General features: G+C 50.5%; 3 protein-coding genes across 3 annotated transcripts; 2 read left to right on the top strand and 1 right to left on the bottom strand.

Moving 5' to 3' along the window:
- Nucleotides 1–762: 762 nt before the first annotated feature.
- CONPUDRAFT_136535 (uncharacterized protein) lies at nucleotides 763–3,347 on the top strand. Its single transcript, XM_007769434.1, has 2 exons — nucleotides 763–1,920; nucleotides 2,032–3,347. Exons 1-2 carry the CDS (start codon nucleotides 926–928, stop codon nucleotides 2,960–2,962), a joined length of 1,926 nt encoding a protein of 641 aa, XP_007767624.1. The 5' UTR covers nucleotides 763–925; the 3' UTR covers nucleotides 2,963–3,347.
- Nucleotides 3,348–11,838: 8,491 nt separating this feature from the next.
- CONPUDRAFT_152652 (uncharacterized protein) lies at nucleotides 11,839–12,055 on the bottom strand (the record flags this gene model as incomplete). Its single annotated transcript, XM_007769435.1, has 2 exons — nucleotides 11,839–11,854; nucleotides 11,913–12,055. The coding sequence occupies 2 exons, from the start codon at nucleotides 12,053–12,055 to the stop codon at nucleotides 11,839–11,841; spliced, it is 159 nt and encodes a 52-aa protein (XP_007767625.1).
- Nucleotides 12,056–14,048: 1,993 nt separating this feature from the next.
- Nucleotides 14,049–16,484, top strand: CONPUDRAFT_89403 (general substrate transporter; the record flags this gene model as incomplete). Its single annotated transcript, XM_007769437.1, has 13 exons — nucleotides 14,049–14,245; nucleotides 14,304–14,346; nucleotides 14,397–14,480; nucleotides 14,538–14,720; nucleotides 14,776–14,874; nucleotides 15,000–15,016; nucleotides 15,076–15,166; nucleotides 15,218–15,237; nucleotides 15,292–15,576; nucleotides 15,629–15,923; nucleotides 15,976–16,030; nucleotides 16,083–16,241; nucleotides 16,291–16,484. 13 exons carry the CDS (start codon nucleotides 14,049–14,051, stop codon nucleotides 16,482–16,484), a joined length of 1,722 nt encoding a protein of 573 aa, XP_007767627.1.
- Between the last annotated feature and the right edge of the window lie 279 nt (nucleotides 16,485–16,763).

Below are 16,763 nucleotides of genomic sequence, written 5' to 3' on the forward strand. Positions count from 1 at the left end.
ACCATCTTCTAATTCATACGCATACATCCAACCTAACACACTCAGTCGATGCAACCATGACTGATGAACACCATCTCTCCGATTCACCCCATCGAAGCAGTTTGCTAGGTCTGCCTCCCACTCATGCACCAGGCAGCACCAGCAATGCCGTCGATGCAGGTAAGTCTCGTCTAACGTATCACTTGCGCAACGATCACAACGTGTTTGCTCTCGTTTCACAGACTTAGAGAACCGATTCAGCCAGAGCTCGTCAGAGCTCACCAGCTCTGACAAGCTCACCTCGCTCCCAACCTCCACCTTTTCCCCTACCTCCCAAGCCGTCCCTGCAAGGACACGCACCACCTCGATCTCGGGATCCGGCAAAGCGGTACGCTACAGCTTCGATGACGCCGCATCCAGTGTCATCCCGGCATCTCTATCCGCACCATCGCTGCAGACCGCTCCATCGCAAGACTCGGCCGCGTCATCGTCAGATTACGGGCACGACCCAACGGCAGCCGCACCGCGCGTGCCGTTCCCGTACTCATACCACAGACCTACAGTCCCTGCGTCAGCGTCAGACACCTCGCTCCGCGCGGCGCCTGCTCATCCTACCACGTCTCCCTCTCCCATACCGCACGCAGCAGTTGCAGCAGCAGCAGATGCAGGCGACCAGAGCGCACACAGCTCTCCCGGCCCAGCACACAAAGGCACCCTCGCACCGCCTGCACATCCTCTCCATACACATTTAAACACCCATACTCCAAGCGATGCCCCACATCCAGCACGCTACCCCACCACCCCGTCCCGTACGACGCTCCTCGACGCAGCCCTCCGCCGCGCACGGAATCCCTCTGAACCAATCCCGTCCTCGAGTACACCCCGCAAGTCCCCATCTCCATCACGGCCGCGCTCACGCGCAACGTCGCCCATCCGCCTTCTCCAAATGGGCGTGAGCGCGTTCCGCGCCGCACGCACCGAGCACGATCACGCACGAGAAGGCACAGCCGACGGTGCGCCGCCCCGCAATGCAGGGGGGAGAGGGCAGAGACGAGGCAGAAGAGGAAGAGGACGGCGGGGAAGGAGAGGCAGGGGCGATGATGACGAAGATGACGAAGAAGAGCCCTTCGTCCCCGTCGACCCCTGGCGCCTACGCGCGCGCATCCGCCAGCTCTCTCTGAACACCCCGCACATTCCCGACCTCGAAAGCGGACTCCACCGCGTGCAATCCAACCTCGGCATTCCACCCGAGGCAGAGTGCCACGAAACACTAACATCGTGCCTCCCCTCCCCACCGTTCCTCTCTTCCCTCCGCTCCCACTCTTTCCCTCTCCTCCGCCCGCTCTCACTCGCCCGCGTCGCGTCACCGAGGCTCAAGCGAGGCCTCGAAGACACATGGACGCACTTTACAGACACACTCCCGCGCCAGATATACCTACACATCCTCCTCCGCCTCCCGAGCCTCTACTTCGCACGCATAGCGCGCGTATTCGAGGACGCCGAGCTGAGCAAGCCCGATATCGAGCGCATGGTCGAGGCGTGCTGGGAGGGCGACTGGGCGTCTCTTCCTCAGGGCCGTTCTCATTCTCACGGGCCACGTCGAACTCACGGCCGGAGCCCGGGACATGCTCACCACTCGCCCTCGCCGCCGCCGCGCTTGCTCGGGCAGGGTCTTGTCGGGAGCCCGAGGGCGTCGCTCGCCAGAGGGCTCGGGATCGGGGCCACTTCGGCTCCGGCTTCTTTGGCTGCCGGGAACGACGACGCGCACGAGGAGGGCGGCGCGACGGACGAGTGGGCGCTGCCGTTCCCCGAGGAGTGGGTGAGCGGCGCGGCGGACGTGCCGCCGTCGATCGTGCGCTTCAAGCGCTCGTGGGAGGAGTTCATCGATTCCCTGCTAAGGGAGTGGAAGACGCTCAATTTGGTGTCTGCGTTGTTGCTTTCGTGCGTCTTGCCTTGATTCTTCCTTTCTCTCTCCTCACTAACACATTCCACTTTATTTTATTTGCTTTGCTTTGCTTTGACTTGTAACCATTCACGCCCCAACCGCACCAGCGCAATCCTCTCCATGTTCCAAAACACCCAAATGTCGCTCGACCCCCTCATCCGCACCCCCGCACTCATCTCGCTCACCTGCGCGCTCATGTCCCTCTCCTACGGCTGCGTGTACATCGTGCGCTTCGGCACCATGCGCACGATGCACAACGCGCTCCGCTGGGCGGACGAGGCGCGGCACACGGAGACCTCGATATGGTGGAACGTCTGGGTCCTCCTCGCCATGCCCGCCGTCTGGCTCGCGTGGAGCATGGTCTCCTTCGTCGTCGCCATTCTCGCGTTCGTGTGGCGCTCGGGCGCCGACAGCGATCCGCAGACGCCCAATCAGCTGGGGAGCAGGGCGGTGCTGGGCCCGCGCGTGGGGATATCGATGCTGTTCGTGCTGGGGGTTGTGTATTTCGGGGCGATGGTGAGGACGCTGGGGAGCTACGGGTACGGGCGGCGCGGGGCGAGGGAGGCGGCGCGGTATCCGCCGATGCACCTGTACCTTTCGAACTCGAGGCCGACGTCGACTTCGCCGCCGCCGCCGGATTACCTCGAGCGCGAGCGCGACGTGGGCCTCGTTGGTGCGCGCAGACCCGGGGCGTTCACCCCGCCTCCGGCCATCAGCCCCACCCCACGCACCTCGCTCGACGACCGCGATCGCGTAGGGCGTACCGTCTTCCCTCCTGACCGCGGGACAGGAGAACCCCAACGCGGACGCGACCGCACCACGCGGCGAGGTGCCGATATTGGTCGGCCCCGCCGTGCGTCCGACGCGCAGATCCCGCTCTCGGCCGTTACCGGTCTCGGGCTGATGAATTTGCCAGGGGACGGGTCAGGCAGCGGTGTCAATCTCAGCGGCAGTGGCAACGGCAACGGCAACGGCAACAGCGAAGCGACGCCCAGGTCGAGCGATAGTTTGGTGATGACGGAGAAGGAGGCGCTGTAAGGTCCATTCGCGCAACGTGGAATGGAACTGAGGCGTGCGCGTGATGCTGCGTCTTGGACTTGGAGTTTGGATTTTGTCCGTGCTGTGAGGAGTGGGCAGATGCTGTATGTTCTTGCTGTACGTGGAAGTCTCGCGGGAGGCGAGGCACGATGCGGTACGCTACGCTACGTTACGTTGCGGTGCGCTGTGGTATGCGCATACATGATGGCCGGTGTACTTCTGTCTCTTCTCGTCACCCACGTCCGTGATGACCGGTTCACGAATATTTATTCTGACATCATATTGTATATTTCACAGCATCGACGCACGGCGAGTTTTCGCTGGACGCCTAATAGCGAGCAGGATTCTTTCCGCTCTTGTCTCCGTGTATATACCTCTGTATGCAAGCAGTATTGTACATATTCTATGTACCACTTTGGACTTTGTAGGCTCGTATGGGCGCATGCAGGCGTATGTATATCCTGCACATTTTCTTTTCATCGGACTCATTTCTGTTCGGCATCAAGTGCTGCTTCATTTCCAGTGTGCATATTGTGCTCATCTCGTCACACAAATTGGCTCACATGTATTGCACGCGCAATGCTGTTTCCCGAGGAGTGAGCACATGTATCATTATGAGTGGCCTAACGCGCCGAGAAAAGTATGAACGCGGCGTCAAGGTCACGGTAAACGCTGGTGAGTCTTCTCGCGCCCCTCGATATGCCAACGCCGCTCGCGGCTTGCAGAAGCGGGACAACACCAACCTGTTGACGCGTAAGCTCAGCCGGGAGCTCATTTCGGACAGGATGACCGAGACGCACCAGTAAACGCGGTCCTTCACGCGCGCTATCAACGTTTGTTCGGAGGTGCACGAACGAGCGAGGGGTGATCATTGTGCTGCAAGTTGTCTCGTGCGGATCCTTGTCGTGGGTGGGGGAAAACATCTCCCCACAGTATCGGCACTGGCGACTGATGCGAAGCTCGGCGCCGAAAGCCCTTGAGCTTGAGGGAGTGACGGGGTAGGTTTACTTAGTCTTGTGAGGCTTGTTGTTGGTGTCAACACCTAGTTTTCCGCGGCGAGGTTCGTCAGACATTTGCGATTGGCGGAATTTTGAGGAAGTGTGTTGACATATAAGTACAAAATGTGCAATCCTTGGCCTTGAATGAGAGGAACACGTACGGAACACGGCATACGCATCCTACCAACAGAGAATCCATGATACCTAGCGGCGATCAAGCAACCCGGAACGTATATCGTGCAAGCGCCGAAAGTGATTTGCTCACTCGTCCAGGTGTATATGTCCCCGACATCCATGCGTATGGACTGTATAGTAACACCATTACCTTGTTCACGGTTACCATTTTAGTACGCTGTTCGCTATTCGCCAGGAAGCAACGTTTGGGCGTCAATAGGCGCTTATAGACGACCAGGTGCAGGTTATCCTGATGGTGATTGAATGAAGTATCATGTTAATGTCCTGGTGAGGTAGAGTAACCCCTAGACGGACAGTTCTACGCGTAGTTTACTAGATCCTGTATGTTGTGGCTATTGATAATTCAAGCTAACACGTGCCCGCCAGCCCGTGGGGCTGTAGACACTGTGAAATGGTGGTTCCAGATGAATCGTGATTGTTAGACCGTTTGCCTCTCCGTGCCTGCTCTTCCCCTTTCCCTTCCTGATGGTGATTCGCCGCTTTTTCAGGCCGTTGTAGATTGACGAAAGGCCCGTGAGAGACCCGCCCGACCATTCACTTTGATTATGTGGAACTCCCTCCCCGGAGCTCCTACATATTGCGTATGGCATTCGTATCGACTGTCAAATCCTGACTTTGCCGGCTACTCTATAATGTCCTCATAGCACTGGAACAATGTGCATCTTGACTTCTAAACATTCAAGCTGCCTAGCAGCATCGTAAACTTAAGCCGAGCGTGTGTATTCCAACCAGTGTATTCTAATCAGGGTACTTCTTCTTTCATCTCGGAGTATATTCGAATTGCCGAAATTGCAAGGCCTCAAAATCCACATTGACGGAGCGCCGTGGAAGGACAAGCAGAATCTATGGTGCATGATAAGACTCTAGGCACCGCTATTAAGCTTCCTGAAGGTCTGGCAGCGGACCCAGAGCAGGCCGATGGCCTATTTGTTCTATGATATGATTTTCCCGTGTAACAACTGCCATCAATCCAAGACTGGCCAGTGGAGCGGCCCGTTATATTCTTACCTCAAGTTTCTCATCACCGCCACCATCATCATCATCGTCAAGATCCGGCTTTACCATAACGGTATGCAATCCTATGCGATCCTAGTAACGTAAGGTACCGTCCAGCGCGACGAAAGTTACATAGAAGGGAAACATGACATTGCAAACTTAAGACCACAGCCGACATCGAGCACATGAGGAGGACTAACGTAGCGAGCGAAACCGTCTAAGGCATATTCGGGTGAAATCAATAATAATCTAGACGGAACCTCGAGTTAATTTCCGCGTTGTTCTGGAAGCAAAACTTCAGAAGTCTGGCTGGCGCCTGCTGTCTGTGACGTCGCGACAGGAAGGGATCTCTGTTTGGGGGCGGTAATTCAGTCTGGTCGACTCCAAAAACAAACTTGATGACTTTAAAGCGGCCCGCAGGTCCCACAATCTTGACACTACTCGAGTAGAGTTACGGCTGCAGCTTAGCTGTGGCTGTTTTAACTGAATAAAATCACTGTCTGCCGCAACTTTATCGAGTCGTTCAAGTGGTTCGCTGTCGTACGTTTCCTGGGTGGATATGTTGCAGTCCAGTGAATTATGGGCCGTTGAAAACGCGGTTTGTTCGGCTAAAATCACGCCATATTCAAAGACAGGGCCCGGGCAATCCATCTCAGTATTAGGTTTATCACGACGAGTATGTACATATATAGTCAGATCTGAATCTTATCACGATATTCTCCCTCATGACTTACTTCAACCCCCCAGGCCACGACTATGTATACCTTCTTTAATAGCTGCGACGACTTGTTTTCGGATAATGTACTGCCAATTTCTAAACGAGCTCAAGTTGTGAGTCGTTTGGTGGGTTTCGCTACTTTTCCTAGATATCTTCGTGTCCTCTCGAGCTATCTATTCCACTTTGCCGACTCGAACCTGCTTATTCTATTATTGTGTATTTCGAGGTCGGTAGTGGATGTTTCTTTGTCCAAAAAATGTGGTCGATAAATGACACAGAAACGAGAAAGGAGCCATCTTTTACAGGTATGAGGATGGAAAGCCCACATGAGTCGAAGAGGGAAGTCATTTCGGCCACAATGTGCATACGATCATTATGGAAGCGCAGGTCGTAAATGACTTCCGATGCGCTCAAGCAGCATTGAAATATTGACGGATGCTTCATTGCTTCGTACCTTTTCTGGAACTGAAAAGCAGGTGGCTTACCAAGAAGCTCTTCGCACGTATAGGCTATACACTCCCGCCCGCGAGCATCGCATTAACACTTCATTCAATGGGTAAGTGAAATTCTGCATCAGGCCTGAGGCCATTGTAGGCATTACCATCATCAGGAAAATGACAAGCTGCTTTACCGGCATTATCCTGACTTTGCCGAGATGAACCTACTTTTTTGGCATTTTCGGCTCTTTACTAGAGAATATTTGGCTAGAAAACCACATCAGTGGCACTGAAGCTGCAAATCTCATTAACAAGAGTAAGCTACAAGTCTTTCAGACCGATTTGGGTCCTCAAATGTAGCAGAATTGTGGTTTCAAATTTTGGGAAAGTAGGTTTCACTCTGATAAAGACGGAAAGTGCGGTTAATACACGTGTCAAAATCCTGATGATTACTTGACTGGGTATCGGCTCACGCTCGGTTCACTCCACAATCTCGTTCCTGAACATGAAATCTTCGTACGACCCTGCCCTCATAGTGGCGCGTGAATAATTCAATCATTGGACATTCGGACATTCGAAGCCATGTCTTCTTCCGGGGTGACATGAGGAGTCAGCAACAGCCGATGGGGGCGGAGTAGTACTGTTTCAAAACGGCGTCACATGTAAGGGACGCAACGCAGTAGCATTTGCTATACACGCTGCCAAATTAAGTAACCGGAATTGGTAGCCCCTATTCTGTCCCATCGGCCAACAAAACATACATACAACTAGTTACAGAGCACCAGTGCTCACGAAACTTTATAGTGGCAATCTTATAGATGTTAATGGCTCCCAAATAGAATTTTAGGAAAAAATATCAAGTAGAAATACATCAATTGCTGCGACAATTTCAAAGTATGCAGATATGGGTTGTATAACTTGCATCTGAGCTGTGGAATATTTGTGAGGATAAACTGTATTATTCAAGTGCACAAATTAGTTTAACTGATCATGTATAGTACATCTGTAAACTATCAGTCCACCAGAATATGCTCTTACGGAATGATTAGCATGGAAAACTTGACAAGTAATATCATAGCATGCATTATATGACACATTAGCCTGTTTTCACTTTTGTGTCAGTCTCAATCACATCTTAATACATCTAGCAATGGTATAGATGATAAATCCCTTCAGCTGAACTCCCAAGATGCCTTACTTAACCCCGATAAAATGTGTGGACACTTTATGTTTATCCTCATAGTGTAGCTGAAGAACATGCTGCAAAATTCCAATGCTATCAATACTGTAAGAACATATTCTGATGGACTGATAGTTTACAGATGTACTATACATGATCAGTTAAACTAATTTGTGCACTTGAATAATACAGTTTATCCTCACAAATATTCCACAGCTCAGATGCAAGTTATACAACCCATATCTGCATACTTTGAAATTGTCGCAGCAATTGATGTATTTCTACTTGATATTTTTTCCTAAAATTCTATTTGGGAGCCATTAACATCTATAAGATTGCCACTATAAAGTTTCGTGAGCACTGGTGCTCTGTAACTAGTTGTATGTATGTTTTGTTGGCCGATGGGACAGAATAGGGGCTACCAATTCCGGTTACTTAATTTGGCAGCGTGTATACCTCGTTGTGTTGTGGATACATCGGTACCGTCATTACGCGGGTACGCAGGTGGGTAACTGCCTGGGAAGTAGCCGCGACATCATCGTACCCAAGAACGTGGCCTTGCGCTGCCGTGTCTCAGTAATCCCGATGATTTGGCCTCGCGGTCAGCTTATTATCAGTAGCGCTTTCCTGATCGTTCCTTCGAGGAACAACAAACTGTAAATCGCTAATCTGGGAGAGATCTCGCCCAAATATTGACCGCCAACAGCCGCGGAAGAATCCATGTTCACCGACCTTCTCAAGCCTGCTTGATGTAGAAGCTAGGACAGTGTGGGGTCAATTCACTTGCAATGATCCTGTGAGGTCAGAGATTGTGGGACACCGATGTGGAAAGAGTCATATCGCCATGAGGCATGGAATGTAACTTTGAAGGTAAGATTTGAACTGAGGCCACAGTACCTCCATTCGTATTCATTAATTGGCGGCAATTTACGGACTCAAAGCCACAGCACAGAATTGTGGTTAAGAGTAGAACGAGGTATTTGCCTGAACAGATTGATGGAAATTCTACAGAGGCAATAAAACTTCTCCGCAACGATTTCGCTAACAACATCAACACATTTACATCACGCGGCTGCCCCATGGTCTACTATTCTCAGAGGGAATATCATCAGCTCATGTTCTTGATATGTATTGCATTTTTTTGTTATGTGCTAGCATACAGCATGTCAGCACATTGGAACATAGTCATTAGTCAGCGCTGGGGCCGAGGAAGGACAGCTGGCGGTGCGCTCATAGCACAGCACCGTAGCTGATAGAAATATTACTGCGTTGAATATGAGCGGAGCTATATGTAAAGGCATGTACGCCATCAGAATCTTCTAAACGATGCTGTACAGTAGATCTGGAGAAGCGAGTTCCCGGTGTAGTTTGGGCATGCATGTGTTGTCTCACAGCGCCGAGATTTGTTGCATTCCTCTTGGTTGTAAGCGGTGCGTGGGGTCTGGCACGAGCACGATAAGTTTGCGCTGACGAAGCTCGAGATCGGCATTCCTTCAAAGGAAACTATCAAGTGCACCAGTGAAAGGGAGTACTGTACATATGCCCTTTACCATCACATGATTAGTCTTGACCTTGAGATACGCTCGTGTGCAAATATAGAGTAAAATGCTCGACAAAGGCTTGGGCTAGGTCACACATATACCTCGTGTCGCTCTCTGTTGTCAGATATACGACATGTTTTGTTGTAGTGACGACACCGGGCCGAATACTCGGTTGGCTGGATGAAACCATAGACTAAGAATCGTTCAAAGGAGGCATCCGTAGCGGGAAATGGGTGCTGTCTTCGAGGTATTACGCTTGCTGTTAGTACGCATTTTTGGGATCCTCAATGTGAAGGTGGTTTGACATCGTGGCGGTGAAGGACTGAGAGTACTACAGAGAATGTGGGTTCTTCGAGTGACACTTGCCGGTTATGACACGTGCAAATAAAATCGAAGAGGAAAGTAAAAAAAAATCTGCATAGCAGAAACGGTATTATGGCCAGGTCTGTGCAAGTAGCCAGCTTCCGAACGCATCGTGTTTTAACCGAAGTTATGGAACACGAAGTGTCTGATCAAATTGCACACGTCTTGCACGTTTCCTTCGGACCTAGTAAGGTTAAGGTTCGTCTTGATGAAGAAAGACAGCTTTACACACAGAATGTCTCAGCACAGATCGGCTTTGGCTTGAAAGCGAGCTCAAAAACTCCTGTAGGCCGGCCTATCAAGATGTGACATAGATCTCTGGTTGTGCATTTACCATACAATACTGATGAAAACAATGACCTGTTCCACGGCCAGCACCTGTGTAGAATGCATCGGAGGCAAGCGCGAGCCCCAGAGGCGGAATTAGAGCCGCGGCTACGCGACTTCCGCCAAATTCCTTCTTTGCCATATACAACCACCATGACGTGACAGACCGCGAGGATGATATTATGCTTACTCGGAGCTTTAGAAGGTAACGATTTAATGCATGTAAGGTGTACAGCTACTCATAACATTACATCTGAGACTCTGAGACTCTACAAACACAAGTAACACTTCCGCTCTCTCATACGGGCGTAATTTATCCCTTGTTGATGTCTCCACGCATGATCAGCCATTTTCCGTTCAATTCCTATCCAATGAGTTTTCGGTCAGGAAATAAAGCTGAAGCACATAATCCATCGAGATAATATCAGGTTTCTCCCCATGTGTGTCAACCCCAACTCAATGTTCACCAGAATTCCCGCAACAACATTCACAGCAGGTAGTATTTGTACATCGTACTTTAAGCAGAGATAAAGATATCGCGTTCATGTCAAGTGGCTGAAAGCAGTGAGATTACTACAGATGTGAAGGGTGGGAATCACAAATCTCAAGTAGAAAATTCAAGGTCGTGGGAAATCAGGGACAAAAACTAAGAACTTCAAAGAAAAGCACCAGTGCGATCGGGGGTCTGCGAATACTACTCCAGACGACTGATGAGTCCCACTGAAACTCGGACTGCAACTTTTGCTTAGAGCATGCTTCCGCCCTGATGTCAACTTCAACAGTCTGTCTTTTCCTGGTTTCGAAGTTCGAAGCTATGTCAGGTCAGCTGAAGTAGAACAAAACAATGTGCCCCCTACCGATGTACACTGGTATCTTCAAAACCCCTTCAACTGCGGTCGTCAGACCGCTTAGCCGTGTAAGGTGTGAAGGCCTCAATAAAGGCCCGAGAAACACCGCACTTTGCCTTGTGCAACTCCTGTTCATCGCGCGACCGGAAGTCATGACGTCCACAGTGGTTGCACGGAAGGTGCGCGCCGGAGGACGTCGTACTATTATGTTCTTGGGGCAAAGCCTGTGATGGCGAAGACGACTTAAGTTTATCGGAGGTGCCGGGCTTCACGGTTGTATTTTGATTGGTGGTATGACGATGAAAGTAGTTGGACATAGAAATTTCTGCTTGTTGATATGGCTTTGGGTCGATGAAGCGATTGAAGATCCACTTCGTTCAGAACACAAGCTTTATACTCGAGTGAGCTTGCTACAGCCCTATTATTTTACTCAACGATCCAAGCACTGTCCAATTATTGGAACGTTACCCAGTTGGATCGTGAGAATAGCAGACCGAAAACTACAACTCAGGAGATCCCCGGAGCAGCAGATCCGTGCTCATTATTTCAGTAATTTACGTAGATCTCGGATCATCAATTACTGTACTTTGAGGGTGCCTTTTGAGTGAACATAGCAACGTTGCCATCCTCACAGCGTGACAACATGGCTATTCTCACGTTTGGACAATGCAACAGTAGCTTTTGGTAAATTATTGGCTGACCAGCCGAAATGTTGAGGGAACTAGGGCTCAGAAACACTACTAATGAGAACGTCCAAGACTGTGTAACTGTGCGCGGGTTACAATCAGCCTCGCTGAAGGTTACAAATCATCATGTATGATATGACGTAGCACACACCAGCACTCATCGATTATCACGGAGATTCACACTCAACATAGTACATTAGACGAAGGATGAAAGCTATGGAACGAGCGATAGAATTGGGTCTGAAAATAGCTATTTGTGTCTTTAAACGATAGAACTAAACACCCAAATATTTCGAAACAGGGCTAGTGACATAAAGGTCGGCAGTTTATATCATTATTGGCAAATTATCTTTACATGAATAGACAAATAACGCCGCATATAGTACAGTAGAGACTCTGACAGCATAGGGGGCGGAGTTGATTAAAGAAAATACAAGTAATTACTGGCAAGCAGACGTTGTAATTGAGTAGTGGGACTAAGGTAAGTTATAAATGAACCTTCAAATCTGACGACATAACAATCATCCGATCATCTGAGGTGTGAAGACAACACGCCACTCATGTCCTGTGTCAGAGTAAAACGTCAATCATACATTGTGGAATCTAAGATGGAGAAGGTGAGCTACCTTATAGTGATGGTTGCTGATGTTATTTTGTGCACCCTCCTTCGTGCTTGTCCTTCTCGTCAAGGGAAGGGAATGTACTGGTACATTTGGAGCATTTGTAAGAAATCCCCGGTGGGTTGGGCGGAGAGGAAGTATTCCCCGAAGGCTTGTTGTTGGTGCTGCCTTTCTTTGAGTTCATCGTCGATGCTGGTTTGTAAGTGGGTTCGATGAACTTCTCTCTCAAAAACAGCAAAGACTTTATACCTCAACAAGAACACTGCCCGTGGGTTGCTGCAGTGCCGAATCGCAAAACATATCGGCTCAGAGGGATCCTCTGCATAGGAGCTAGTCGTTGGACGTTCAAACGTTGCATCATACGAAGTTGCGGGAACAAAAACGTACCATTAGATATGGAACTTGATTAAGTCAGTGCGAAATTTGGATTGAGGTGTTACGGGGCCGCAAAAAGCCGCTGGGCGATGATAGACTGCGACGATAGACCTTCATCTGAAAACGCAGGATTGTGATTGGATCTAGGCCCAGGTATATCATGTTTTAAAGATAGTAAAAAGAACATAGGAGATCACACGATGTTGAATACCTGTGTTTTGTTCGAAATGTTATCCAACCAACATCCGATGATGCCGTCATAGACATCGGCCGAGGCCTGTGCAGAGACCATTCAAGCGAGCCCCTTGTGTTTTTTATCGGCAGAGTTAGCGTAGTAACACATATGTGCTGTGACCAAAAACAACGGGAGGAGAGCGCCCCTCCGTTACACCTTGCAACGATCAAGGGTTTGGACGCCTTAGAACCATGGTCATGATGGCAGAGACGCGACTCAGGGGAATCGTGGTGATGAATGCAGAAACTACGTTTGGGGCGGTAGTGATGTTACTGGCTCTGGATATGTGGCGGCCGTTTCGACATCCATATCGCCACTGCGTTGACTTCTGTTCCCGTCGAGGATGCTGTATGCCGGCCAGAGACTTCTCGAGGATGGGCGCCGAAGTTTGACCGGGACCCACAAGCCCGTGGGAATGCCACTTGGGTGGAGAGTCCCGGAAAGCCCCGGCCAATCAGGTCCCGTCCTGTCTTTTTTCAGTGAACGAACTCTAACTTGTCTAACGATGCTTGGACAAGGCTGTCTCGTCAACGCTAGTTCAAAACTTGTCTCCTTCAAGCGATGGCGAAGCAATCCCAGCTGATTACTCTCGGCAACATGACACCATACTCACAAGATGATGGGCCCGCAAAATGCCGAGCTAACAAACGGTAGCTCGTGCCAGTATGAAGAAGGACTTTCTTTGATCCATCTTCTTGGACACGCGAGCTCATCCTTTGGACTCTCCGAAGAGAGGTAGGTTGGCGTTACGGTCCGATATCATGAAGTACAAGTCTCGTTGGGCGGTCTTCTGACATCCTGTACACAAAGATAGAGCAAAGAACGTGGGATCACGGCGGCGTGCACGTCAGCGCGGAGCGCTGCCTTGCATCACGGCTATTCAAACCTTTTTGTCTCTGCTGAGCAAAAGTGGGGCGCTGACAACACTGTAAGCTTCGTTTGGCGCGTTACCGTCCTTCGGTTCTCCGCGGCATTGATGTTTGGGGAGTGGAAGTAGGTTATGTCTCGGAACTCGCACTCACGCAACCTTCCTCCACAGATAAGACATGGGGTATAGCGTTGAGCCTCCGTGCTATCATTTGACAACCGTTCCGCACACCCGCTACGCGCTCAAGGTTTGTTATCCTGTTTAGTCCTTCTCAGTCCCTACTATTTTTGCTAGGCTGTCATGAGATCGTTGATAGGACCACAATCCATCCGTCTCTGGAGTTCGAAGGTTGTATGATTTTGGCATCTCTCATAGGCTTGACGTGCTATCTTCTACCTTTGAGGTCGGTGGAGCTCTTCAACGTAACGCGCATACCTTCAGCATCAAACACTCGACCCCATCTGGTTGATATCACACCTTTCATGACGCGCTATGACTCCACTCTGGGCGTTCGTTCCATCGGCTTTCCCTCGCTCCCCCCAGTCCCATATTCGCTCACATCCTTCCACGCAAGAGTAATCACCAGACCTTACGTTGCCTGGCCTCTCGAACTTGTGATCATCCTTTTTCAGTAATTCAGGACGCAGTATATAAGACGTCCTCAACACATGGGCATAACTACACCATACCACCGCCACAATGTCTTCGAGCCCCACTGCGCCAAGCGAAAAAGTCGATCAGCAGCACCTCGAGAAAGCTCACGTTGAGCAGTTCGAGACGAGGAGGTACCCACCTGACTTCGAGGCCGAGGTAGCCAAGAACCACATCCCACTACGGGGGAGACTGCTTACTGCGGGCCTTGCGTTCATCGCAGGCACCGGCTTCACACTCTTCGGGTCAGCTGTTTCATTGTAGTTTCCTTGATTTATCTTCACTAATACGTGTGCTGATCAGGTATGACCAGGGCGTTATGTCGTCACTCTTGACAGGGAACCAAGTATGTAGAGTTCCGTTCAATTCGCAGCTGTGTTTTTGACCGTATCGTAGTTTGAGGCACAGTTTCCGCAAGTCGTCGTCGAGTCCAGTCATCCAAACCATGCAACCCTTCAGAGCTTCATCATCGCCATATACGTAAGCCCCACCGATTCGCCAACGCTATTTCCGACGTTAACGGCATTGTCCATACAGGAAGTTGGGTGTCTTGCCGGAGCGCTCACAAACCTGGTGATCGGTGATCCTCTCGGACGTCGCCGGACTATTGCGTTGGGTGGAGTCATCATGGCCATCGGTGCTATTCTGCAGACGACGTCTTTCAGCTTTGCCCAGCTCATTGTCGCTCGTATCGTGACAGGCTTCGGTAATGGCATGATCGTGAGTTGACCTTCTCGTTTTCGCATTGCTTAGTTAGATCTTCACTCCTCCCTAGACGTCAACGGTGCCAACGTATCATGCTGAGTGTTCACCGGCCGCTAGCCGTGGACAGCTTATTATGCTGGAAGGCTGTATGATTGTGTTCGGTGTGACGGTGTCGTAAGTACCTAATATCCTCCTCATGACTGCATTCTTATATCAACGTAACGTCCATAGATATGTAAGTGGCTCATCAATCATTGTCAACCACGTGTTGAACGTTCCTGATCTCATTTGCAGTGGATCGACTTTGGCTGGTAAGCTTCAACGTTGTCGATCAAATGAAACCGCGAAGGTTTAATGATCATCTCTTCAGTTACTTCATGACGAATTCATCTGCGCAATGGAGACTGCCGCTCGCACTGCAGTTGGTCTTCGAGCTGATTATGATTTGCTTCATTTGGTTTGTGAGTAGCCCGGCCTTTCTCATGCCTTCAAATAGCTCATGCTTCTTATAGTTGCCGGAATCACCACGATGGTTAGTGCGTGCGCCTAGCTAATATATCACCTCTGAGTGCAATGTCTCCCATAGGCTTGTCAAGCACGGGCGCGATGCCGAAGCGATGGCTGTCATCTCCGCTCTGGAGGACAAGCCCTTCTCCGATGGCGAAGTCCAGCGCACGTTCCACGCCATCCGTGAAGCCGTGGCGATGGAGTTCCCCGGGTTGTCTGACAAGAAACAGTCATCATTCGACGTACTTAAGACACAAATGAAAGAGCTCCTCACCAACGACCGCAGCCAAAACTTCCGCCGCGCGTCGATTGGCATTGTCTGTCAGATGATGCAGCAGCTCACGGGTATCAATCTTGTCACATAGTAAGTGCAACACTCAGCTTTAAGCCCTCTATATTCACTGGTCGGTCGACAGCTATGCTACAATTCTCTTCCAACGCCTTGGGCTGTCTGATATCAACTCACGTATTATTGCTTCGGCAAATGGAACGGAGTACTTCCTTGCTTCGTGGATCGCCTACTACTTCGTTGAGAGGGTGCACCGGCGAACACTGATGCTCGTAGGCACCATCGGCCAATGCATCACCATGGCACTGCTCGCCATCATGGGGGCGATTGACAACGGTCCGGCGAACGTCTTCAGCGCTGTGCTTCTTTTCGCGTTCAACACTTTCTTCGCCATCGGCTGGCTGGGTATGGGCTGGCTCTATGTAAGCCTTACGTGTCGTAGTCTTCTTTTCAGGAACTGAGCCTTGTCACTAGCCCGCGGAGCTTTCTGGACTACGCACTCGTACCGCTGCCAATGCGCTCAGCACAGGTAAGGCGATTCGTTACGTTCTCTTGACTTAGTGCTGATGAAACTACACCAGCGTCGAACTGGACCTGGAACTTCGTTGTCGTCATGGTCGTCGGGCCATCTTTCAACAACATCAACTGGGGAACCTATATCGTTTTCGCGGTGCTGAACGCACTGATCGTTCCTGGAGTCTACTTCTTCTTCCCTGAAACTGGTGGTCGGTCACTTGAAGGTACTGTCACACTTCTTAGATATGATCAGCACTACTGAAACTGCGATAGACATGGACGTAGTATTCGCGTACGCTCATATCCATAACCTGGACCCGGTCAAGGTGTCACTGCGCAAGGATATCCCGCCGGCGGGTACACCAGAAGCAGACGAGATCCTAGGTGTTCACCCCGGTCTGCGCCGCCGTGCAAGTCAAGGCACTTCGGAAGACACTGACTCCTCTTCAGAGCCCAAGTCTACGTGAGCTCTGCTAACGCCGTGCTTGACAACGCCACTTTGCCTCTCCGCGGAATTGATCCCGAGTCTTGTTACTGACACTATTATCGAATTTGTTTTATGTATCATAACGTATTGTTATGTCAAGGACTACACTCACTCTGTAAAATATGCACGACACTTGCGCTGTATGAATAATCGTGTTGCACAGAAGCTGAACGATGTGACGAACCGATGAACTTTAGCGACTCACCGGCAACGAATTTCTCACGCCCCCTTCACCGCGACCACCACCGTCCAAGCCACC

The sequence above is a fragment of the Coniophora puteana genome, assembly GCF_000271625.1.
Source record: "Coniophora puteana RWD-64-598 SS2 unplaced genomic scaffold CONPUscaffold_5, whole genome shotgun sequence".
Taxonomy (NCBI): Eukaryota; Fungi; Basidiomycota; class Agaricomycetes; order Boletales; family Coniophoraceae; genus Coniophora; species Coniophora puteana.

Excerpts from the sequence above, each read along its gene's own strand:
- CONPUDRAFT_136535 (XM_007769434.1), top strand. The coding sequence starts at position 926 with ATGGGCGTGAGCGCGTTCCGCGCCGCACGCACCGAGCACGATCACGCA. Across the intron at positions 1,921-2,031 it reads GTGTCTGCGTTGTTGCTTTC|CGCAATCCTCTCCATGTTCC; the intron begins GTGCGTCTTGCC and ends CAACCGCACCAG.